Here is a 24,642-nt window from a genome sequence, read left to right on the forward strand (position 1 = left end):
GAGGACATCTGTTGTATAAGGATAAGGGGAAACCCTCTGAAACTAGCAACATTTAACAGATTGACAAACGGGGAAGAATCAGGAAAGGAGACTAAGAACAAAACTGACCAGAGAAAGAAAAGGAGATCAGGTGGGAGTGTCAGCCTGGAACCCAGAGGAGGATCAAGTTCAAGATGTGAGGAGTGCTAGAGGCTCCCGGCACAGTTTCTCCACAGGTCAGCTTTCCTTTTAGAATTCTGACAATTTTTAAAAACCCAAATAAAACCAAGCTGCTATGAGAAGATGTCTTTTACCATCTCAGTTAGAAATTATCTTTCCTGAATGTCCTTGTTTGTGTTCCTTGTTATGTTACTATTTAATATTACCTTGTATTGAAGGTATTTGAGTGCACATCTTATTTGGACTATTTTGGCTTCGTTCTTTTATATATTTTTTTATTTATCACTACTCCACATATTTTGTATATGAGAGTCTCTTAATAAGTATGTCTCAATTAAATGAAGAGTTGGTTACTGCTCTGTCAATATGCCTTTAAAATGTAGATGGGAAGGCAAGAACATGTGAAACAATGACTCCATCAAATATATCATTGCATTAAGTATCTCAAATATTTCATCTATAATCCTGATTTTCAAATCAACTACATTATGCCTGAAATCTGTTCAACTAATAAGTCATATTCAGCAAGGTTATGCTACCTTGTTGCCAACTTGTATAAATAAATGAGATGTAAATTATATTTAATAAACATATGTAATATGAATGTCTAATTTCCTTGTTTTCTTCATATAGAGGAAAAGGATCCTGGCTTGGAAGCAATATTGAACATCCCATCAGCACTTCTTCCAACAGTAATTCCTGTTATAGTGCCAGTTCCTCAAGCCAAAGGAAAAGGGAAAACAAAAGTCAAAGAAAAACCCAAAGACTCTATTAAAGAAGAGGAGCGCCCAAAAGAAGAAGAAAAAAAGGTGAATGGACCTTGCCTTGGGTTCCAAAGCGTACTTCTGCCTCGATGTCAGCTCTTTAAAAATCACAAGTTACATCAATGTATTTCAACTTTCCTGTCCTTCATAATTCCCCAATCCTTCACAACTGCTATGTTTAATATCTAAGAACTCCTGAATTTTTTTCTATAGCAACTTTTAATTTATTGATTGATTGGGGTAAGGGGGAGAGAGAGAGAGAGAGAGAGAGAGAGAGAGAGAGAGAGAGAGAAAGAGAGAGAGAGAGAGAGATATCTTTTGTTCCAAAGTTGATTGTTGGGTACATGGGTACATGGCCATATTTATCACTGAGAACCCACTTCCTTTCTTGGTGCCCTGTCTGGTCAGATGAGAAGGGATAAGTCTCATTGAATTTCCTTCTCTGAGGTGAGATTATAATATTCTACAAACCGCTGCAATTTCACTATGACTATTCATTTGCTCCTCAAGTCTTTCCATTGTTTGTAATCAATAATAAAAGACTAGTTAGAATAAACTGAAGATCCAGCAATGGGAGGTCAGTGGAATGATTTTAGTGGCTAACAAAAGAAAGCCAAGTGGAAAGACAGACATTATTATCATTAGGGATTGGATGTGTGCTCCAGAATAACTTTTATTCCAGAACACACATAACTAAACAAAGTGTTCAGGCATAGCTGGCATAAAATTAATTAGTATTTTTAAGTAGACACAACCAAACCCTCATTCATTTATAAATAGTTTTTTAATTATTATTTTCACTTATTTTTATTTAATACAAAAGCAATGTGTGCTCATTATAGAAAAATAAGGATGCATATCCTGGTAGCATAATGTCTCTAGAATTCAAACTTTAGGAATTGCACAAAAAAGGTATCAGGGAGGTTGGTCTGCTCTTACACCTGCATATGCAAACAGAGGCCTCTTTCAAAGTCTAATTCAGGCCCCAGCTCCTCCATGACTTTTTTCCTAATTGTTGGCTATTGAAAACTCCCTTTTATATATATATACTAGAGGCCCGGTGCACGAAATTCGTGCACGGAGGGGGGTTGTCCCTCAGCCCAGCCTGTACCCTCTCCAATATGGGACCCCTCGAGGGATGTCCGACTGCCCGTTTAGGCCCAATCCCACCGGCCTAAACGGGCAGTCGGACATCCCTCTCACAATCCAGGACTGCTGGCTCCCAACTGCTTGCCTGCCTGCCTTCCTGATTGCCCCTAACCGCTTCTGCCTGCCAGCCTGATCACCCCCTAACCACTCTGCTGCCAGCCTGTTTGCCCCCAACTTCCCTCCTCTACCAGCCTGGTCACCCCTAACTGCCCTCTCCTGCAGGGTTGATCACCTCCAACTGCCCTCCCTTGCAGGCCTGGTTTCTCATAACTGCCCTCCCTTGCAGGCCGGGTGCCTCCCAACTGCCCTCTCCTGCTGGCCATCTTGTGGTGGCCATCTTGTGTCCACATGGGGGCAGGATCTTTGACCACATGGGGGCAGCTATATTGTGTGTTGCAGTGATGATCAATCTGCATATTACTCTTTTATTAGATAGGATAGAGGCCTGGTACAGGGGTGGGGGCCAGCTGGTTTGCCCTGAAGGGTGTCCCTGATCAGGGTGGGGGTTCCCTTGGGGTGTGGGGCGGCCTGAGCGAGGGGCCTGTGGTGGTTTGCAGGCCAGCCACGCCCCCTGGCAACCCAAGTGGAGGCCCTGGTATCTGCAATTTATTTTCCTTCTACAATTGAAACTTTGTAGCCTGGAGCGGAGCCAAGCCTGGGGCTCCCTCCGAGGCCGGCAGCGATTTGTGTTGGGGTTATAATTGAAACTTTGTTGCCTTAAGCGGGTGGGCCCGGCCAGGGTGTGCGGAAAGTTTTGCTTCCCCTGTTGCCGGCGGCAACCCTGGCCTGCTCTCTCAAGCTCTATTCTGCCGCCATTTGTTTGAATTTGTTTACCTTCTATAATTGAAACTTTGTAGCTTGAGTGGAGGCGTAGGCCTGGCTAGGGCAGGTGGAAAGCTTTGCTTCCTCTGTTACCTAGGAAACCTTGCTCTCTGTGGCTGTAGCCATCTTGGTTTGGGTTAATTTGCATACTCGCTCTGATTGGATGGTGGGCGTGGCTTTTGGGTGTGGCTTGTGGGTGTGTCGGAGGTATGGTCAATTTGCATATTTGTCTATTACTAGATAGGATTATTGATTTCAGAAAGGACGGGAGAGGGAGAGAGAGATAGAAGCATCAGTGATGAGAATCACTAATTGGTTGCCTTCTGCACACCCCCTACTGAGGATTGAGCCCACAACCAGGACATTTGCCCTTGACTGGAATCTAACCCAGGTCCCTTTAGTCCACAGACTGATGCTCCATCCACTGAGCAAACCAGCTAGGTCGTAAACTCCCTTTTCTGAGGAAAGATGTACCAACCATTTGGGTACTATTTAACTGTTTCACATATCTGTGTGCCATTCTACAAGCAGGTTGTAAGTTGCATAAAGGGTGGAGACTCATTATTCTTGCAAGGTCTTAAGCACTCAGCAAGTTTTCCCTTAGTCATAATAAATCAATAACTTATTTATAAAAAGATGAGCAATTATTCACATGCGAAATTATTTACAGGAAGAAGTAGAACCAGAACCTGTTTTACAAGAGACTGTTTTTGTTCCCACCTTCCCAAACCTAAATGTGTCTTGCCCCAGTGGGCTCCTAGTGACCTTCATTGGGAAAGAGTCAACAGGTGAGTGCTAACTGGGTGGGGTAGGGAGGCAGGGGGGCAAAAAGTCATATAGAAGACAGTTAAATCACCACTGAAATTGTGTATTTTCCCACCTATTATTCATACTTGTTGATAATGATATAATAAATACAATCCTATCTAATAAAGAGTGAATATGCTAATTGACCATCACACTCTCACAGAGATGGCGGCACCCACAACCAATAAGGAGGGAATATGCTAATTGACTGTCACACCCTCAAAGATGGCGGCACCCACAGCCACAAGATGGCAGTGCCCAGTCCCTTCAACCCCCTAGCCACCCAGGGCTGGTCCAAGCTGCAGGCAAGCCTTGGATGGTGGCTGCCCAGCCACCCAGGGCCAGCCCGAGGGATGACCAAATGACTGAACAAGCAGACTGCGTGGGGCGACCAGGCCAGTGGGGGGGTAGTTGGGGTCAACCAGGCGGGGGGTGGGGGGGCAGTTAGGAGTGACCAGGCTGGCAGGAGGGGGGCAGTTGGGGGCGACCTGGACATCAGTGGGGGGCAGTTAGAGGCAACCAGGCTGGCAGGAGGAGCAGTTGGGGGCGATCAGGCCAGCACGCAGAGGCAATGAGGGATGATCAGGCTGGTAAGGGGGCAGTTATGGGTGACTAGGCTGGCAGGGGGCAGTAAGGGGTGACCAGGCCAGTGGGGGGCAGTTAGGAGCGACCAGGCCAGCAGGAAGGGGCAGTTGGGGGCGACCTGGATGTCAGTGGGGGGCAGTTAGGGGCAACCAGGCCGGTAGGAGGAGCAGTTAGGGGCGATCAGGCCAGCATGCAGAGGCAATGAGGGACAATCAGGCTGGCAGGGGTAAGAGGGCAGTTAGGGGCAATCAGGCAGGCAGGCAGGTGAGCGATTAGGAGCCAGCGGTCCAGGATTGTGAGAGGGATGTCCGACTGCCAGTTTAGGCCCAATCCCCAAGATCAGGCCTAAACCGGCAGTTGGACATCCCCCAAGGGGTCCCTGATTGGAGAGGGTGCAGGTTGGGCTGAGGGAACCCCTCCCCACCCCCATGCACAAATTTTGTGCACCAGGCCTCTAGTAAATATAATAAATATTATAACCTTTAAAAAAAATTTTTTTATTGATTTCATAGAGGAATAGAGAGGGAGAGGGAGAGAGAGAAACATCAATGATGAGAGAGAATCATTGATTGGCTGCCTCCTGTATGCTCCCTACTGGGGGTTGAGCCTGCAACACAGGCATGTGCCCTTGACTGGAACTGGACCCAGGATACTTCAGTCCACAGGCTGATGCTCTATCCACTGAGCCAAACCAGCCAGGGCTATAATAACCAGTTTTTGAGCACTTACTATGGACCAGGCACTATCTAAATACTTACCATATATGACAAAATACAACTATAAGCTAAGTCCTAATAATTCCATTTTACAAAATTAAGAAATTGAGACTTCAAGAGGTCATTGCCCAAGGTCAGTATATAATTTTATAGTCTGTTATTTCTATTGATTTTGTGTATGGCTCCTAATCTATTAAGATGATTAAGTACAAGTAGGGCTTCTTTAATTAACCTGATGGTCAATTGAATGTGAATATTACTTACATGGAGACCCAATATTGCTGTAGAAGTAGGGAGTGCAGCAAAGCAAGCACTGAACTCGGACTTGAGTTTTAACCAACTCTGTGACCCTTTCAATTACTGCCTCTGAACCATGTTTTTTCATCTGAAAACTATTATATCAGTGGATCCTGATTTTTTTCACAACCAAACAATCTTTATTATAATTCCTTACTGTATGCCATATTTGGAAAGTGTATCAATCAAAGGATAAGAGTATGCCTATTAAAAATAATTTAATGTCGATTTACTTGCCAGACAAATGAAAAGAATCTAGATGTAGTTGATCACTTTTGTCTCAATATCACTTTTCATTAGGTTTTATATATTATTAGAAATAGACCATGGACTCTTGTTTCTATTTCCAAGGATTCCTAGTGGTCTGGGTTCTCCATGAGGGGACCCATAGTGTTTGCTACCAAGACTAATGGCCATTAAGGTCTTTCGAAGTTAAAGATGCTATGAGTGTACTAAGAGAGATATTGTTTTCAAGTTCAAGGACATTTTGCTTGTTTGCTTATTTATTTGTTCCTGTTATCAAACCCAAACTTAATACCTGTTTCACCTGCCTTTTCTTATTAGTCTTATTATATAGTCTAATATTTTCATCTTTATGTCTAGGTAGACAATGTGGTTAATAATGACTCTGCCTGGAACACATAATCTTTTAAAAGTTTTTTCATATATTGTAAATATTCTAATTCAAGCTTGAACATAACTACAACATAAACAAAGTAGCAATACCTTCATCAGGGTCAGCCTTGGACATAGGGAGAGAAGGTCACAGTTGTGACTTCCCCTGAGGCTCCAAGCAACCAGGAGACTGTAGGGGAGCATTGTGGGCATCCAGAGTTTACTCTCTGGTGACAGAAAAGGTGACATCTAAGGCAACATTCTTTTGCTTCTTTCCTAATTTTGCCCTGAGATGTCCTGGACTTCATTAGAGAGAATGGTTTATACGTTGAGAAGGTACCTATTAAGTGCATGTAGATGACCTTACTTACTACATTTGACAAAGGCAGCAAAGAACCAGTACTCGGGGCCTCTGTCATATATGGAAACTGCCCTATTAGTTATATATCGACAAAAGAATAATAATTAAAAAAAAACTAAGCAAGAAGATAAAATCCCAGCCACATAGCATTGTCCAGTTCACAGAGGCTTCTTTTTTTCTTTAAGATAAATATGTTACGGATGAGGAACCCACTTGGGACATCATAGTCCGACAGAGCTACCCCCAGAGGATGAAGCACTATGACTTCTATAAAACGGTGCTACCCCCAGTGGAGCAGGAGGCATCGAGGGTTATCACCAGGGAAGGCACCGTGATCAAGTACATGCTGGATGGATCCACACAGGTAAGAAAATGTGAGATAAAGTACTCTTTCCTGCTGCAAAGTAAAATACAAACAAGCTATGGGTAAGGAGCAGTACTGTGACATAGAAGAGGAACAATTCATTTGAAAATGGGATGACACTTGAAAATGACAAATAAAAAGTAGTATAGGGAGAAGAAAAAACACTATCTGTGCCATACAGGATACAAATAAGCATATCATTCTACATATGATCCAAGATTATAGACCAAACACTGTTTTTCTTCTCTACCTCTCAAAGCACCTTAAAATACTAGAAAAAATACTTTTAAATAGCAAGTTCATAACTGTACTAGAGAACAACACAATGTGTCATCAGTGGATCAGAAGGCTTAGAGAATTCCTTAAAAATTCAAGTCAGATGGAATTCAAATGATGGAAAAACAAATGCAAAGTTTAAAACATATTAAAAACAAAACCACCGAAATTTTTTAAATGGGAGTTTTAACACAGATGTTTCACAAATGGAGCTTTGAGCTCAGAAACCAGGGCAGTGCCTCAGGTAACTCTCTGCTACCTGAAGGGTGAGACCAGAAACTATAAACTACCCGGAAGCCATGTGCCCTGCTCCATCCCTCCCCAGGGAAGAGCATCCTCTGACCAGAGATGGCACCAAGAAGGGAAAGAGGTTCTCAGTGAAAAATATGGCCATGTACCCCAAAATCATCACCTTTAGAATAAAAGATCAATGTTTCTCTCTCTCTCTTTCTCTCTTTCTCTCTCTCTCTCTCTCTCTTTCCTCCAGCCCCCAAAAGTCAATAAATTAAAAGTTGTTAAAAGTTGCTATGGAAAAAATAGAGTTCTTACATATTAAAAATAACAATTGTGAAAGATGGGGTGGGGGGGTGGATTATGAAGAATAGAAAAGTTAAAAGACATTCCAAATGAATCTATATGATAAAATTTCCAGAAGGGGAAAATAATGAAAAACAATATAGTAAATTTTCCTAGAGCTTAAAAAAATACTTTAAATTAAACAGGACTACCAAGTACCAATCAGAATGATATTAATTGTTTAAAGATTATTTAGATACTAGAGGCTCGATGCATGAAGATTCGTGCAAGAATGGATCTTCCTTCCCCTGGCTGCCGGCACTGCCTTCTCTCTGGCCTGAGCCACCTTTCTGCTCCAGCCCGGAGCCACCTTTCCACCTTCCCATGCTGCCCAGAGGCCCGGAGGGGCTGGGGTGGTGTGGAACGCCTGTGTCGTCGCCATGGTGTCCCGCCCTGCCCCTGGCCACTCAGCACCTGCCTATGCAAATTAACCCACCATCTTTGTTGGGTTAATTTGAATACTCCTGATTGGCTGGTGGGTGTTGTGAGGTACGGTCAATTAGCATGTTACTCTTTCATTAGGTAGATGCCATAGTACAATTTTAGGACTGCATAGGTAGACAATCCCAAAAGCTTCCTGAGGAAACCAGTTACATATGAAAGAATTAAGATGGACTTCTTACTAAAAACACTGTCAGTTCTTGTTCTGTTGTTTGGGAGGCTATCAATACTGATACTGGATAGAGTATGTACCAATAGTGCCTCTGAATACAATATATACTAGATAGATACTGATAGAAACTAAGCATTTAAATATGTGATAAAGTTTTAAATGTAGTCAGAAAAATTGAAACTGGATAATTTCCCAATTACATAAGGGAAGGGTGAATAAGGGGAAAACATTTCTAAAAAGTCAATCTAATAAAAGACAGGAAATGAAAAGAAAACAAATAGCAGAGAAGGTAAATGGAAAACAAAGTAATATGTTTGTGCTGGTTATTAACCTGTAGACTCTGAGTTCCAAATTGACCCTTCTGTCAGATGTTTTGTTATGCTGAGTCTGGAAGTCTGCAAATAGCATTTCTGAGGATTCATTTTAACCTATTTCAGCTTCACACACACTTTTAATTGTTAACCAGCCTCTTCCTTGCTTCTGAGAATGCTGGATTTATGCTTTTCCTTCAGATTCTCTTTGCAGATGGCTCTGTGAGCAGTAGTCCCGATTCAGGACCTGTTTGTCCTCCTGTTGAAATGTCAGTAACTCCTCACAGTGGAGACTTGATGGACTCGATTTCTCAGCAAAAGTCAGAAACAGTACCATCAGAGATTGTCATCACAAAGAAAGGTAATAACCAAAGCCTCCATAGTGGTTTTAATAGACTTTAAAATACAGGGTGGAGCAAAAGCAGGTTACAGTTGTTTGTATAGAAAATAATACAATAATTAAAAAATAATAATACAATAATTAATAAATCTACACTAATAAAAGAGAAAGGTGCAAATTGACTGTACCTCCACAATGCCCACCAACCAATCAGGAGTGAGTATGCAAATTAACACAACAAAGATTGTGGGTTAATTTGAATACACAGGCACAGAGTGAAGACTGAAGGCTCCAGCCTGAGTGAAGACTGAGGACTGAAGACTAAAGACTTAAGACTGAAGACTGAAGAGGCTTGGCTTCTCTGCTGTGGCCAGAGCGGAGATGCCAAGCCTTGCTGAGGCTGGAGTGGAGAAGCCTAGCCTCTAGGCTTGGCTTCTCTGCTGCGGCCGGGGCGAAGGCCTGGGTCCTGGGTGCTGGAGGAAAACCAGTTCCATCAGCCAGGGGAAGGAAGGCCTATTGCACGAATCTTCGTGCAACAGGCCTCTAGTAATAATAAAAAAGTAAACTCTGTTTTGCATACTCACAACTGTAAACCTTCCTATGCCCTACCCTGTATTAAATCAGCTAATTCTCATATCAACCTTATGAATTACATATTTTAATAATCCCAATTTACAGATGAGGAAATTGAGACACGAGACACAGAGAAATAACTTCCTTGAGGTCTCTTAGCTAGTAAGTGGTAGAGCTGGGATTTGCATCTGAACAGCTAACCCCTGACCCACACTGTCTTTCATGGGTTACAATTTTTTCTCAATTTCTAATAGGACTTTAATGATCTGAGACCAAGATTTATTTAGTCTTTTTGTCAACTTCACACATCTCATCATAGTGCCCTGTAATCTTGTATGGAAGCAAAGTGAATTCCTTTTTCAGTAACTCAAAATTTAGTGAAGCAGAGTTCCTTTGGTAGTAGCAGAAGGTCCCTGGTAGAAGGCAACTGGAAGACGCCCTATAGCTTTCAAACTTCCCAGCTCAAGGGCTCCCTCTCTTGTTGATTTGAGGACTTGGTGTACAGGTGGTCTGTGTAGCCTCTTCTCTAACTGCCCATCCTGGTTCCAAAAGGCTTTTGCCTCCAGCAGGTGTACTCCAGGTTTCTTCACAGCCCTTCCAGCTAGGGCCATGGTCGGCAAACTGCGGCTCTCGAGCCACATGCGGCTCTTTGGCCCCTTGAGTGTGGCTCTTCCACAAAAATATCAGGGCCTGGGCGAGTCTATTTTGAAGAAGTGGCGATAGAAGAAGTTTAAGTTTAAAAAATTTGTCTCTCAAAAGAAATTTCAATCATTGTACTGTTGATATTTGGCTCTGTTGACTAATGAGTTTGCAGACCACTGATCTAGGGCAATGCATTCACTTTTCTTTTTTTTAACTAATGTGTTTTTAGGGAAATTTTAATTTTACAGAGAAAAATGAGCAGAAAGCACAGTATAGGGAGTTCCCATATACTTACTCTCTTCCTGCCTCACAATTTTCCCTATTTTTAAGGTCTTGAAAGTATACTATATTTGTTATAATTGATGAGCCAGTATTGATACATTATTATGAACTCAGGTCCTTAGTTTATAGTGAAGTTCACTTTTTGTGTTGTACAGTTCTATGAGGTTTCACAGAGAAATAAGGCCATGAATCCACCATTAGAGGGTACACAGTAAGTTTCGTCACCCTGAACATCCCCTCTGCTGCACTTTCTCATCCTTGTCTTCTCCTCCACCCTGAACCATCCCTCACAACCACTCATCTTTTCATTGTCCCTGTAGTTTTACATTTTCTAGAAGGTCATATAGTTGGAATCCTATAGTATGTAACCTTTTCAGATTGGCTTATTTCAGTTAGACACATACATTTCAGATTCCTTCTGGGTTTTTCATGGCTTGATCGTTCATTTGTTTTAATTAACAAAATAACAGTCTGTTATATAGATGTGCAAAAATTTTTTTATTCATTCATGTTTTGTTGGCTATCCAGGGTGACACAAAAGTAAGTTCACGGTTGTTCATGTGGAAAATAATTCAGTAATTAATAAGTAATGCCATAAGAATAAACTCTGTGTTTCACATACTCACAGCTGTAAACCTCCTTTTACCCTACCCTGGATTGGTGGTGTCCAGTGTTTTGGCAATTGGGATGAAGCTGCTTTTACACATTTGCATGCAGATTTTTATATGAACACTAGAGGCCTGGTGTATGAATTCATGCACGGGTGGGGTCCAGCCAGCTCGCCCTGATCTGGGTGGAGGTGCTGATCGGGGGCGGGACCTGTCACGGGGAGGGGCTGAGGGTGGTTGGCCAGCCTGCCCCTCCCTCTGGTCAAACTCCTGGTCAAGGGGACAATTTGCAGATTAGCCTTTTATTATATAGGATGTTTTCAGTCATTTAAATAAATACGTAGGAGCATATTCTGTATATGTTTAGCTTTGTAAGAAACTGCCAGACTGTCTTCCAAAGTAGCTATATCATTTTTGCATCCCCACCAACAATGATTGAGAGCTCCTGTTTAATCCCTATGATATGCTTATTTACTAACCATATATTGTCTTTGGTGAGGTGTCTATTGATATATCTCGCCCATTTTTAAATTGGGTTGCTTTCTTAGATGCATCCATGATTAGATATTGTATTTTACCAGCACTTCCTAAACCTGTCATGAAAGGACTGACCCCTGGCACATGCGAAGTCTTTTCCTCTGCATTTCGCTCAGGATCCTGCTCCATTCATCTTAGATACTGCCCACACAAGTTTAAAATTGGAAAGTGTGATCCGGGACATATAAACAGGACTCAAAGTGTACAGAAATTGGCCAGAATAAGTATGATGTCATAGAGAGTGAATTGTGTATATGCACGTGTATATTTGGAAGAAGGTGACGAGAATCCAGCCAAAGTTCAAATACCAAGATTAAGATATTCATGACCTGATATTTTCATCATTTGAGAAATAATATAATTGAGGAATACTACTTAGAATTTCTGTGCCATAATGTCTTTATACTGAACCAAACAATGAATGATTCATATAATTGATATTATAGTTATATTGTTGTGTTTGATTTTACTTGAACTTCTGCAGGAAAAAGTCACAAAAATCAGTCCTCGGTGTTACACAAGAGTGAAATCCATGACCCTCCCACAGAAACGGTTCACATAGCGACTCCTATGGAGACTCACGTGGGCACCTGGTTTACAACCACACCTGAAGGGAATCGGATTGGCACCAAAGGATCAGAAAAAATAGCAGACTTGGCGCCATTTTTATCCTTTCAGGCCACAGATCCTGTCACTGGAACGGTATGGCAAACTGTTTATATTGCAAAATAGCCTAAATCATGAGAATTTTGAAACAACGCATAAAACTGTGCCTGGCAAATAGTAAATTTTCAATAACAACTTTTTGAAACAACGCATAGAACAGTGCCTGGCAAATAGTAAATTTTCAATAACATACCCACCCACCCACCAACCCACCCATATAATAGTGGGTGGGTTGGTGGGTGGGTGGGTATGTGGGTGGATGGGTGGATGGATGGAAGGAATGAATGGATGAATAGATGGATCTTTCTCCCCAAATCTAAAAGCATTTTGCCATTTATTTGACCAGCATAGAAAATCATAAAATACTAATTTTTGAAATGGAGACAGGTCATGAATTTTCCATACCACTCTTGAGACATATGATTAATAATGTCATGTATTTCCTTATGTTGAATGCATTTGTGTATATGTCTTACCTCATAGAAATAAGGGCCTATGCCTTATTCTTACTTCTTTGTGTGCACCTGATGTGAGTGGTAGGAATTTGTTCATGATCCTTGATTTCAAAGAACTTAATATATTTAAGGAAATTCTCACATTAAAAAATTCAAGACACCACAGAGCAACTGTACAAAACATTTCATTTGTAGCATAAAAATAGGTACCATATGAGTGGTATAGAAAACAATGTGTTTTTTTTTAGGATGTGAAATTGAAATTCCTCAGATGAATAATAAATAGCACCTTCTATGTGCAGGACTTTCTGTTAGGGGTTTTGCAAATATCTCATTAGTCCTTATACCAATGAATATTGTTACACAGATGAGGAAATTGAGTTTCAGCAAGTTATGTAATGTGGTCAAGAGTACGCATCCCGGAAGTGAGGGAGCCAGAATTAGAACCAGCTGTTGGTGACTGAACAGTGGGCTCTTTCTATCCCTCAGATAGTCTTCTGACACCTTATGTGGAGCTTTGCAACACCCTCTGAGTCTAAACAAAAGGAAGAATTTACGAGGTGCCTTATCTCTGGTTTGTGAACTTCCCACCTGTTTACAGCCATGTGCTGCTGTCAAAGCAAAATGTCTGCTTGCTATTGAGATTACTTACATTATCCACTAGAACAAAAGGGATTCTGGGTTAAAACTGACAATCAAACCACCAGAACACAATCGGCATTCATCTCATCTGCAGCCGTTTCATCCAGCTGGGAGGCCCAGCCACCACCCACAGGCACAGCTTCTGCTACCCTCAGACCCACACATCACTGCGCAGCCACCCACAGGAATACGTGAGGACCAACCTGGCTCAGAGAAGCCTCAGCCCCTGCCCCACCAATCCTCATGTTCTGTCCTGATGACACGAGACAACCCACATAACATGCACGGCAGGCTCAGCACGCCACACTCACCTTCAATCTTTAATTTCCAAGGAAGCAAGACCTGGGGCCATTTTCCCAGCAAGACCAGGGTCAGGCCAGTCCTGATGTTAACTTTTCACTCACTAATATGTGACCGTGGAAGGAGCATCAGGTTTGAAGTCAGACGGCCCTAGTCCAGCAGCAGCCCTGGCACTTGCCGAGTGACCCTGAGCAAGTATCTTAACCTCTCTCAACCCAAATGTCCTGCCTCCCACGTTTGTTGTAAAGGTCAGACCAAGTAGATAAGATAAAGCTTCCACTTATAAATACATAACCAAGCATTGATGGTATTCCCCAGGGCGTGAAAATGAGCGCACTTGGGATTGGCCACTGACCAAATGAGATGCCCTGCCTTTGTGTGTCCAGGTTATGACCACTCGGGAGGACAAAGCAATCATCGTGGAAAAGCAGGATGGCACGCGGATAGTGGACCATGCCGATGGGACCAGAATCACAACCTTTTACCAAGTTTATGAAGATCAAGTTATTCCTTTGGGTAATCAAGAAATAAGTACGCTTTTATTTTTTCCAAGTGTGTGACAATTTTATAAGTCTCTAGAATTTGATAGGCAGAGGGATAGCAGCTCTAGTTCGCGCATGGGTAGTAATAGTGGCTTTTCCATTTTCATCCCCAAAAACTTATAGTCTGCTTTGGTGGCAACTAAAAGTTAATAGTCATGACTCAACTGTCCTGGACAATAGCTCTCAGACTTGATTTCTTAGATCTTTAAGGAATCAAATTTGAAAAAATAGGTGAACTCAGCTAGGCTCCCCTTCAATTCCGAGCATACCTCTCTACCAGAAAGGCCAGCTGCAGCTGCTAAGCCACTGGCACCTGTTCAAAGACTCTAAATGCCTACCAGCCTTCCTAACCTAAATCTGAACAAGATTTTTAGAGAAAAATTATCCCCTGACTCTCTTTTCTTTTATTCCAGAGTTTATTTGTTTCATGCATTAAATTCTTCATTGCCAAATTAAGTGCAATAAAATTGGCAAATGAGTGGGAGAAGTGGAGCCTTTATGCCCCACTAGACAGAGTGATAACTAAGAGTCACTTGGGAGGGCAATTAAAAAATATCTAGGAAATTGAAAAGGTACCTATCATAGGATGCACTAACTCCACTCCTGGGTAGATATAGAAAAACACTCTATGCATTTATACAAGCAAATAGGTGCGGGGGGTGCTATTTACAACACTGAGTATAATATTAAAATATTGGAAAGCATGAATGTCCATCAACAGCATAACAGAAAAATAACATGTGGTATATACTTACAAAGGAATATTATATAGCAGCTGAAAGGAAAGAAGTGCACACACAATATACATGTACACACACATATGTATATCAAGATGGCTAAAGGTCTCAAAACAAGGCTAAGTGAGAAAAGCAGTTGCAGAATGATACAGAGTAATATATAACATGCCAATTTAAAGCATGCAAAATATTATACATTGGTTTTGGTACACATATTTATATAAAAGTATACAAATGGATTGCAAGAGAAGGGAATAAACTGAGAATAAATTCTTATGTACATATTTAAAATGTTGAAGCAAATATAGCAGAATATTAACAAGTGCAAATGTTGATTGAGTAGTTATGCTTTTCTTGATGTTTTCAATTTTTCAAAGTAAAAAGAGTAGTGGAAGTTAAACGGCACACTACACTAAGTCAGAGAAGTTCCTCTGGGAGGATTGCTCTACGTTGCCAGGGAGGGGCCTAGGCACTCCCGCCTTGCGGAGTGAGCTCTCAGCACTTAGTCTCAACTTCCGGTCCAGGTAGCCGGGAGACAGGAGCAAAATCAGCAGGCAGCGTGTTTCCCGATGTGCGCATGCTCTCAGATCTGCTTGCCATGCATTTGCCCACAGATGATGGTCCTCAGACTGTCACCAGGCAGGTGAAGTGCATGCGGATAGAAAGTTCACACTATGCCACTGTCATCACCAACTGCGAGGACAGTAGATGTTGCGCCACCTTTGGGGATGGGACATCTGTTATTGCAAAGCCACAGGGAACATATCAGGTAGGTCTTGGGGGGGAGAGGGAGGTTTGGAAGGGGGAAAAAGAGTGCCAAAGGTAAATGTCCATTCGACTAAGAAAACCCACTGCTCCAGGGCAGTGAGCATGCCTGCCATGTGGACCCTCTTGGAGATGACTCCTGCCCAAGATCATAAAGGGTTCAACAGTTTGAATAGGGCCACATGTTTTTGCTTCAGTTAAAATGTTTTTCATTATTTTATATTAAACATCTGAAATAAGAAGGTACATCGATTACTTGAAAGAAATAGTGAAGTAACTAGATGAAATATGAGGACTTGGGACAAATTAGATGCTAATTATTCAGTGTACCTCCTTATCAGGTAATCTTTCCCAAATCTTAAATCCTCTCTTGGATTTTCTTCCTGGAAATACAGTTTGTGGCAGAGATCTGTGAATAATTTTTGTCCTAAAATTATTCTCCAAAGTCCTCAATTTGGTTAAGAAATTTTAAATAATTTCTCTCTTTCTGATACCCTTCTAGGTGTTACCTCCAAACACAGGCTGTCTCTATATCGATAGGGATTGTTCGGCTATATATTGCCATGAATCAAGCAGTGATATATACCATCCTTTCCAAAACCGTGAGCAGCTGAGAGCTAGCATGTACATCATGAAGCACACCTCAGAGGTTATCTGTCAGGTCCTGGACCCGGAGGGAAACACCTTTCAGGTAAAATGTATCATTAGTTTGGAAAGAGAGGCTGTGGCTTTGCTTTTCAGATATTTCATATGAGAGAGCCTCCATGTAGCTTTTTACCTTAGCAGTTTCAGGGTGAGTTATCTACTAACTGCCAATACTTTGGGCAAGCGGTGGTGAATGTCAGTATCTTTGATTATCAAATGTACTTGCATAGGGGATAAAAAGCCCAGCTATTGGGATGGTAGAAATGCTAAAGCCAAGTAATTAATTAGAACAGAGTGGATGTAACAGTGGAGAAAACTAAACATCTATAAATAATGCCAACACAAAGGGATGGAGTAAGAGTGGTTGGTTTGTGTCCAGGGTAAAGTAACAGCAAATGCATAGACAGCGGGCATTTTAAAAGGCAGAGAATCCACAGTGAGAATTTCAGTTAGTGAGGGTTCTGTGGGGATGAAGATAGGGAGGGGGGAAAGCTGGAGGGGAGTTTAACTACTCGTACAGAACTCTACCTTCTGTTTCTCTGTCCCTCAAAAGCACAATTACCCTCTTACCTCTAGGCCAGGCATTGGCAAACCCTGGCCATTTGTTTGTATGAGCTAAAAATCATTTTTATATTTTTTTCAGTGGTTGGGAAAACATCAAAAGGAGAATAATGTTTGTTGACTCATAAAAATGACAGGAAATGCAAATTTCATTATCTATATATATAAAAGCCTAAGTGTGTGGAGTCACAGAATATAAACCTCTTCCATGCTATCACTCTTTCAATCTTTCAGGACAACTAGCACATGACCAGCCTTTCCTCCATGTTTAAATCCCAGTTCCTTGAACTCATCCTCAGAAGATAAGGCTTAGAGTCCCCTGCCTTCCCAGTCACCTTCCTCAGGGTATTTCTAGTTTTTCTAGTTTGTTTTCACAGTGTAGATGTGGTTTGTGAGTGAACATGTGCTATTAGGTTTTCACTTTTATGCAATCTGTACTTAGTGAGCAATACCTTATCTATATATATAAAAGCCTAAGTGACCGTTACGACTGAATGACTGGAATGGCCAAATGACCAGAACAACTGGTCAGCCAGTCGCTATGACATGCACTGACCACCAGGGGGCACAGCTGATCAATGCAGGAGCTGCTCCCTGGTGGTCAGTGCCCTCCCACAGCCAACCTCCCACAGCCCCTCCCCCTTGCCAGCCAGCACCCCCCCCCCCATAGGCCCTGATCGCTGGCCAGGCTGAGGGACCCCACCTGTGCATGAATTCGTGCACTGGACCTCTAGTAAATAAATAAAAATCCCTGATTTTCTGAGAATACAAAAAATCATCTATTTTCTTAAGTGTGATCAGCAGAAATGTAAGCTTTATGGCATTTTTTTCTTTCAGTTGCTAATATACTTTGTCCCTTAGGTCATGGCTGATGGTAGTGTATCAACTATGGTACCTGAAATCAATTTGGAAGATCATTTAGATGCAAGTCCTGAAGGCTATGATAGTTTATCAACTGCTCACCTTCATAAGAATCATCTGCAAATCTTTGGTGAACATGTCCCCAGGTAATATGATAAAAATAATACCATGACTTTTATTTTTAATTCAGAGTTCAAGGAGCATTTTAACTGAATATGTCAAGTGATTCAATTTTTATTTCTTCAAATAGGTTTTTTGTTGTCTATGCTGATGGATCAGGCGTAGAACTTCTTCGAGACAGTGACATTGAAGAATACCTGTCCTTGGCATATGGAGAACCAACTACCGTAGTTCTTCAAGAGCCGGTGCAGGAGCAGCCAGGTAGGAAGCCTACCTGGCTGGAGCTCACTGTGTCCCTTCCCAAATTCTCACCTTTCCTATCCAGTCCACACCCAGGCCATCTCTCTACTTTTTCTCTTTGCTCACTTTTCAATTCTACTTTTGACCTGACTGTGTCAACCTATATATACAGTTATTTGTGCTCAGACCAAGATTTATCTGAGCATAACCTATGTAAACTGTAGAGGATGAGTTCCTCTCCTACCCATATGCAGATTTGTATCTGTGTTTAAGTACATTATATATGTACCTAGGTTCCTATTATGTGCTTGTTTAATCTTGGTAGGAAAAAAACAAAGAAAAGTGAGATATCCCCTGTAAGTTCATTTTCTGTCATTTTGAAGGTGTTACCTTAATGAATTTAATAGAATAAAAAGAGAAAGTACATTTGATGTGTAAGTTAGAAAGACAACTTGAAATACATTTTTTGTCATGTATTCATTGGACATTTATATTATTTTCAATTTCAAAAAAAGTCTGTGTGTGAGTAAAGATTAGAGACACATATTGCATTAAGTTTGAACCATCAGTGTATGTAATATATGTATTTAAAACATAGATATAAACTTGCATTTTATCTGTGTACCAAACTAATGTGCTAGGTCTAAGTTTATGTGTGTGTGTTTTAATTTTTTCTCTGGTTGGTAGGATATATTTTGTGCTTGTTTATGAATATACCTGCATCTGTGTGCAGTTAGATCTTTCAGTGTATCAGTGCACATGCTCTTTGTGAATGTGGAGAGTGGGGTGCTCTCACTGGTTGTACAGTGTGTGTTGTGGAACTGTGTGAGAACAAGAATTCAAATTGCATTTAACTAGCATCTACTTGATAACCCACCATGTGCCAAACACTGGCTGGTTATTAGGGATACAATGGTGAGCTATGAGAGCATGGAAGGCTCCCCTGAAGACACTGAAACCAACAGCTGGTGGATATGTAGGAGTTCATTAAGATAGGAGGGAGAGCTATCTTGGAAGACAGACTACAAAGCAGGATGCATAAAACACTGGAGAAGATGGGGGTAAGGTCATAGTACCTGAAGCTCAGAAGGGACAATGGTACAGAGTGAGGCAGGGGTGAGAAAATGTTAGACTCAGTTTTATCCTGTGAGCAATGGGAAGTCAATGAATAGCTAAAATCATGGCTTAAGGTAATCAGTCACCCTGACTGCTGGGAGGTTCACTCGCAGAGTAGTTATGGGCAGAAAAGCTAGTCCTTACTGCAATCCCAAATAGGACCTCTCGGAGGTGAATGATCTAAGGAGGGCCAGTGGAGAGGGAAGAAGTGCTGAACTCCAGAAATGTTTAGTGGTGGGATGGACAGGACGTGTATGTGGGTTTTGGAAGACAATGAGTACTTTCAGGTGATCTAAATACAGTCTGTAGGTGCTACAGTGACTAAAAGCCACCTTTCTCTTTTGATCTCAAGGCCCTTAAGCATCATTGCTGTGTCTCACTTACCAAATAGTAGTTGTTGAAATTAGTGAATGCCCATTGAAATTTTCAGAATATTTTGTTGGAGAAGTGACCCTCTGATGACTCTCTTTCAACAAGGTGCCCTCAGCATCACTGTCCTTCGCCCTTTTTGTGAAGCATCACCATGGCTGATGAAGAAAGAGCTCGATACAATTGTTCCTCCGAATCTTCAGTCGAGAACATGGGAGACATTTCCCCCAGTAGAGGTATAACTTTTCTGGCTGAAAAGTTACTAAATTTGCATATCCATCCATAAATGAACCAGAGTCTCAGGTCTTCTCCCATATATTCATATATTTTCATTCTTACGTAAGTTGTGAATGGGCTTATGGAATTTTATATTTGAAGACTGACCAGCTAATCTGTTTTACTTCTTTTACCCTACATTGCAGGCTTGAACATCTTCTCATAATATAAAAATATCTACTCTGAGTAACCCATGTTGCAGCTTTTCTGTCATGGAATTACTGATATGCAATACAGAAATCTTCCCTCCTCTTGTTCCTTATTTGTTAGTTTTAATGCACAATTTTAGGTCTTTCACCCTCCTTTTTTTTCTTAGCTTATTAATTCACAAATTAAGTTCATAAGAAAAATGTGAAGAATTATTCACAGGGATTTATAATTATAATGTTAAAAAATAAACATTGTAATTAGGTCACAGTAGAGAAGCCCCCACCTAAAGTTTTTTTTTTAAGAATGAAAGAAAATATCTTGAGTGAGAATCTTGAAGTCCTGAATCTCACAAGATTTTCCATTTCATCTTGCAAGCAGTTTAAGTAATATGTCCAGCTTATTGTCAGGTGTTAAATTATTAAGTCAGTGAAGGCATTGATAAGATGATCAGAGAGAGATACTAGTGTTAAGTGAAGAGGATAATGTTTTGAGTTATGATTTTTGCTTTCCTGAATAATTTTGTAATAGCAGGGGCATAAATAATGAACACTTAAGGTAACAATGAGCTCCTAGCCCTGTATTTTAATTTGGTGGCTATAATCAACATGGTGAATGAAGATGATCTGAATTCTAGTCCTGACTCTACCAATTATTAATGTGGGATTTGGGACAAGTCACACTGGACCTTTACCGGTACTTCCTTATCTAAAAAATGAAAGGACACACCGAATGGCTCACTAAGGCTATATATCCAAGTTGAAAGCACTGCATTATGACAAATAATATGCCACATCTGAAATGAATGAAAGCAGTTCAGTCTCTTCCTCTGCAAACACCCGGTGGGAGTTGCCCAACCCAGACAAGACGCTGAGTGGTTATCACTGACCAGGCAGTGAACACTGAATAGCAATTTAAAAGGGAGCACATTAGACACACTGCGGGGCTTATGGCATCAAACCACACCATTCCTGAAAACAGAGCATAGCGTAGAGATGAGAGTCCACTCTAAGGCAGACATTTCTGCTCAAGAAATCCTCAAAGATTCATGCTTATTCTAGAGTGAGCTCAAAGACCACTCAGGTCTATAGATGGTTTCTCTCATTAAGTCAACATATTCATGGAACCAGAAAGTTAAAGATTGTTTTATTCCAAGTGTCTTTGGTTACCTGTGGGTATCAAAGGATAGTCTCATGCATTTGGCCTAAGCTAGGCTGAAACCACGTTGCCATGGCACAGCACTGCTTGGCACTCCCCTGGGTGCCATCCACAGGACATCATGCAACAGGATTTTAAAACATGTAGATTCTCAGAACCACATATAAAGAGGAAAGCTTGTCCAGTTTTGTTATCAAGTCTTCTTATTCTTGTGAAACTTTTTGAGAATAATGATATTTTATTTATTTACCTTTTTTTTTTTTTTGCCTATGTATTCCATAGCAGTGGTTCCTAGCATAGTGTCTAAATAATAAGAACTCAGTTTTGTTAAAATGTTGATTTCTTGTGTGGTTGTTTTTGCTTTGTTTTGTTAATAGAAAAAAACTCCAGGACCTCCATTTGGCACTCAGATTTGGAAGGGCCTTAACATTGAGGCCAAACAGCTAGTGAGCACTCCCGCCCCTATAGTCAAGAGCCCCAGTGTGCTACAGATACGCCAGTTCATCCAGCACGAGATCATAAAGAATGAGGTGAAACTGAAGCTACAGATTTCCCTTAAGGTAATGGAACCCAAGTAACCTGACCCAAAAGAATCAGAAACAGGGCAATCATTCCTCTTGGTTTGCCAAGGAACCTGAATTAATGTAACAGATGAGTGTCAATCTTCCAGGGGGGAGGAAATTGAGAGGTATAAAATGCTAAATGAGTCCCATAAGGTATAGGAAGTATTGAGACCCCAAAGACAGGGAGAAAGTAAGTAACTTTTACATAGGATTGTCATATAGACTCCTCCCTTCTCATTATGTGGAACACTAGCCTAGTGACCTCTGGAAAAAGGTAGAATTGCATATTAATCTGAAATTTGTCCATGAAAGAAAACTATTGTTGGTTTTTGGAAATGGCCTAAGAATTTTTAAATATTTAATTAGTTGTATAAGCATATCTGTAACATCTCACTCTCCAGTATGTTAAATTTCAGAACAGGGATCATATGTGCTTTGATTATGGGTCTCCAGTACCTGACATAGAACAGGGGACAATTATTTGTGGAAAAAGTTCAAATATTTATGGAGAAAGAAGTTTGTTCCTCTTGGAAGCAAAGGTATTCCTAAGCAACTTACATTCAAAAATAGACCCATAAAGGTTGTCCCTGGAAAGGACTCTGAAGATCATCTAATCACCTGTGTCCATTTTATTGGTAGGGACAGTAGAGCATATAGTTAGAGGCGGGGCCTCTCTGAAGTCCATATACAGTTCTGATATCCTATGGCCCTTAAAGCTTTGCTTTTGTACTTTTCAGATCTTTGCTTACTAACATATTAAAGAAAGGTCTTTCTACATTGCTTGACCAGTAACTGTGGTGGCTGGTCATTGTGAATTAATATATTCTTAATCTCTTTGTGATATTCCAAGTTGATGTTGACTAGTTTGGTGTCTCTACCTTATTTCTGATTTATAGTGATTCATTTTATTCTGCTGATTTAGGATTATATAAACCATATCCTAAAGAAAGAAGATGAGCTACAGGACATGACAGTTAAAGATTCCAGAACTGAGGAGGAGAGAGGCAATGCTGCAGATCTCCTCAAACTAGTTATGGTGAGACAGACTGTTTCACATACCACTGCCCCTGCTATTGTTCCACTGCTAGGTGCTCCAAGACAAAATACTGAAAGTAAGAGCTTGTTTCCGCCATTCCTGTGAAACATGTTCTCCCTCCTTATAATTTCTTATTTCTGTGGAAATCTGACTTCTTATACATTGAATTTTTCAAATATTTTTAGGCTCTTTCCTAAATCATAAATAACTCTGAAGGCTCTTAAAAGAAAAGTTTTGATTATCTTAAGAGAAATTTATATTCTTTGAAACATTGAATGAATTAGTGAAGGAAATAAGAAGGAGGAAGAAAAGGAATTTCTACAACGTAAAATGATTTTTAGAAATTTGTTAAGTGAAAGAAATGACTAAAAAATTAAATAAGATTTGTATAAGCATTAAAAATAATTCATTGTATAGTAATTTTCATAAAAGATCAAGTTGATCACATAAAGAATGCTTGTAAACAAAGTAAATTTTGTGTGCGATATAATAACTAAGGAATTTTATCTTTATTTTAGTCTTTCCCTAAAATGGAAGAAACTATAAAAAGCCATGATACTCAAAGTAAGTACATTTAATATTTTTTGCAAAATATTAACATATTCCAAAAGAATAACCTTAAATACACTTTTCAGTCATTCTTGCGTCTAATAGCAAAGTTCTTTGTAGGTATTTCTGTTGTTGTATTAGCCATGTTGTATCATTATTATTTATTCACTAGAGGCCTGGTGCAATGGGGGTGGGGGGGGGGTCCCCTCAGCCCAGCCTGCACCCTCTCCAATTTGGGACATCCCTCTCACAATCCAGGACTGCTGGCTTCCCAATCGCTCACCTGCCTGCTTGCCTGATTGCCCCTAACCACTTCTGCCTGACAGCCTGATCACCCCCTAACCACTCCTCTGACAGCCTGATAGATGCCTAACTGCTCCCCTGCTGGCCTGGTTGCCCCTAACTGTCCTCCCCTGCAGTCCTGGTCACCCCCAACTGCTCTCTCCCATACTGGCCTGGTCGCCCCCAACTGCCCTCCCCTGCCGGCCAGGTACCCCACAACTGCCCTCCCCTGCAGGCCTGGTCACCCCTAACTGCCTTCCCCTGACAGCCTGGTAGCTCCTAACTGTCCTCCCCTGCAGGCCTGGTCGCCCCCAACTGCTCTCCCCTGCAGGCCTGGTCCCCCGCAACTGCCCTCCTCTGCAGGCCTGGTTGCCACCAACTGCCCTCCCCTGCAGGCCTGGTCCCCCCCCAACTGCCCTCCCTTGCAGGCCTGGGTCTCCCCCCCCCAATTGTTCTCCCCTGCAGGCCTGGTCCCCCACAACTGCCCTCCTCTGCAGGCCTGGTTGCCCCCAACTGCCCTCCCCTGCAGGCCTGGCCCCCCCAACTGCCCACCTGGTCCCCCCCCAACTGCCCTCCCTTGCAGGCCTGGGTCTCCCCCCCCCCCAATTGTTCTCCCCTGCAGGCCTGGTCGCCCCCAACTGCCCTCCTCTGCTGGCCCGGTCACCCCCAACTGCCCTCCCTTGCAGGCCTGGTCCCTCCCAACTGCCCTCCCCTGCTGGCCATCTTGTGGTGGCCATCTTGTGTCCACATGGAGGCGGCCATCTTTGACCACATGGGGGAGGCCATCTTGTGTATTAGAGTGACAGTCAATTTCCATATTACTCTTTTATTAGATAGGATCTATTTTCCTGCCTGAATTATGAGATTCTTGAAAACTGTGATTGCCTCTAATTCATCTTTAACATTCATCTGCTGAATTAAAAAAGTTAACATTTGGCTTCTATGTTTACCTTAACCTGAATTTAGAACACAGCTAAGACACAGGAATGAAACAATCAGCCAATAGGCACTCTCCCCCCGTCCCCACACCCACACGGAACTTTGGAGCCACTACACAATTGTCACCAAAACCTCACCCTGTTTTACTCTATATCTACTCTTGGAAAATAGCCTCATTCAAAGCAGGTTTATTTTGGAATATGTATGGCTCCAACAAAATTGGTTATATGGTTTCATAGTTTATGGCAGACAAGCAACAAAGAAACTTGGTAATTT

At 41.5% G+C, this 24,642-nt stretch overlaps 1 protein-coding gene across 1 annotated transcript in view; it reads left to right on the forward strand.

Annotated features, from left to right (window-relative positions):
* SPAG17 (sperm associated antigen 17) overlaps nt 1-24,642 on the forward strand; it is a gene marked incomplete at both ends in the record, with an annotated part of 133,575 nt that overhangs the window by 91,239 nt on the left and 17,694 nt on the right. The window contains 14 exons of the mRNA XM_079762032.1: nt 793-968; nt 3,565-3,682; nt 6,461-6,639; nt 8,617-8,776; nt 11,882-12,099; nt 13,847-13,991; nt 15,354-15,508; nt 16,007-16,195; nt 17,572-17,717; nt 17,822-17,952; nt 19,525-19,652; nt 21,375-21,557; nt 22,483-22,596; nt 23,115-23,160. Coding sequence (XP_079618158.1) covers nt 793-968; nt 3,565-3,682; nt 6,461-6,639; nt 8,617-8,776; nt 11,882-12,099; nt 13,847-13,991; nt 15,354-15,508; nt 16,007-16,195; nt 17,572-17,717; nt 17,822-17,952; nt 19,525-19,652; nt 21,375-21,557; nt 22,483-22,596; nt 23,115-23,160 — 2,088 coding nt within the window. The remainder of the gene's footprint in view (nt 1-792; nt 969-3,564; nt 3,683-6,460; nt 6,640-8,616; nt 8,777-11,881; nt 12,100-13,846; nt 13,992-15,353; nt 15,509-16,006; nt 16,196-17,571; nt 17,718-17,821; nt 17,953-19,524; nt 19,653-21,374; nt 21,558-22,482; nt 22,597-23,114; nt 23,161-24,642) is intronic.

Source organism: Cnephaeus nilssonii (genome assembly GCF_951640355.1).
Source record: "Cnephaeus nilssonii genome assembly, chromosome: 21".
NCBI lineage: Eukaryota > Metazoa > Chordata > Mammalia > Chiroptera > Vespertilionidae > Cnephaeus > Cnephaeus nilssonii.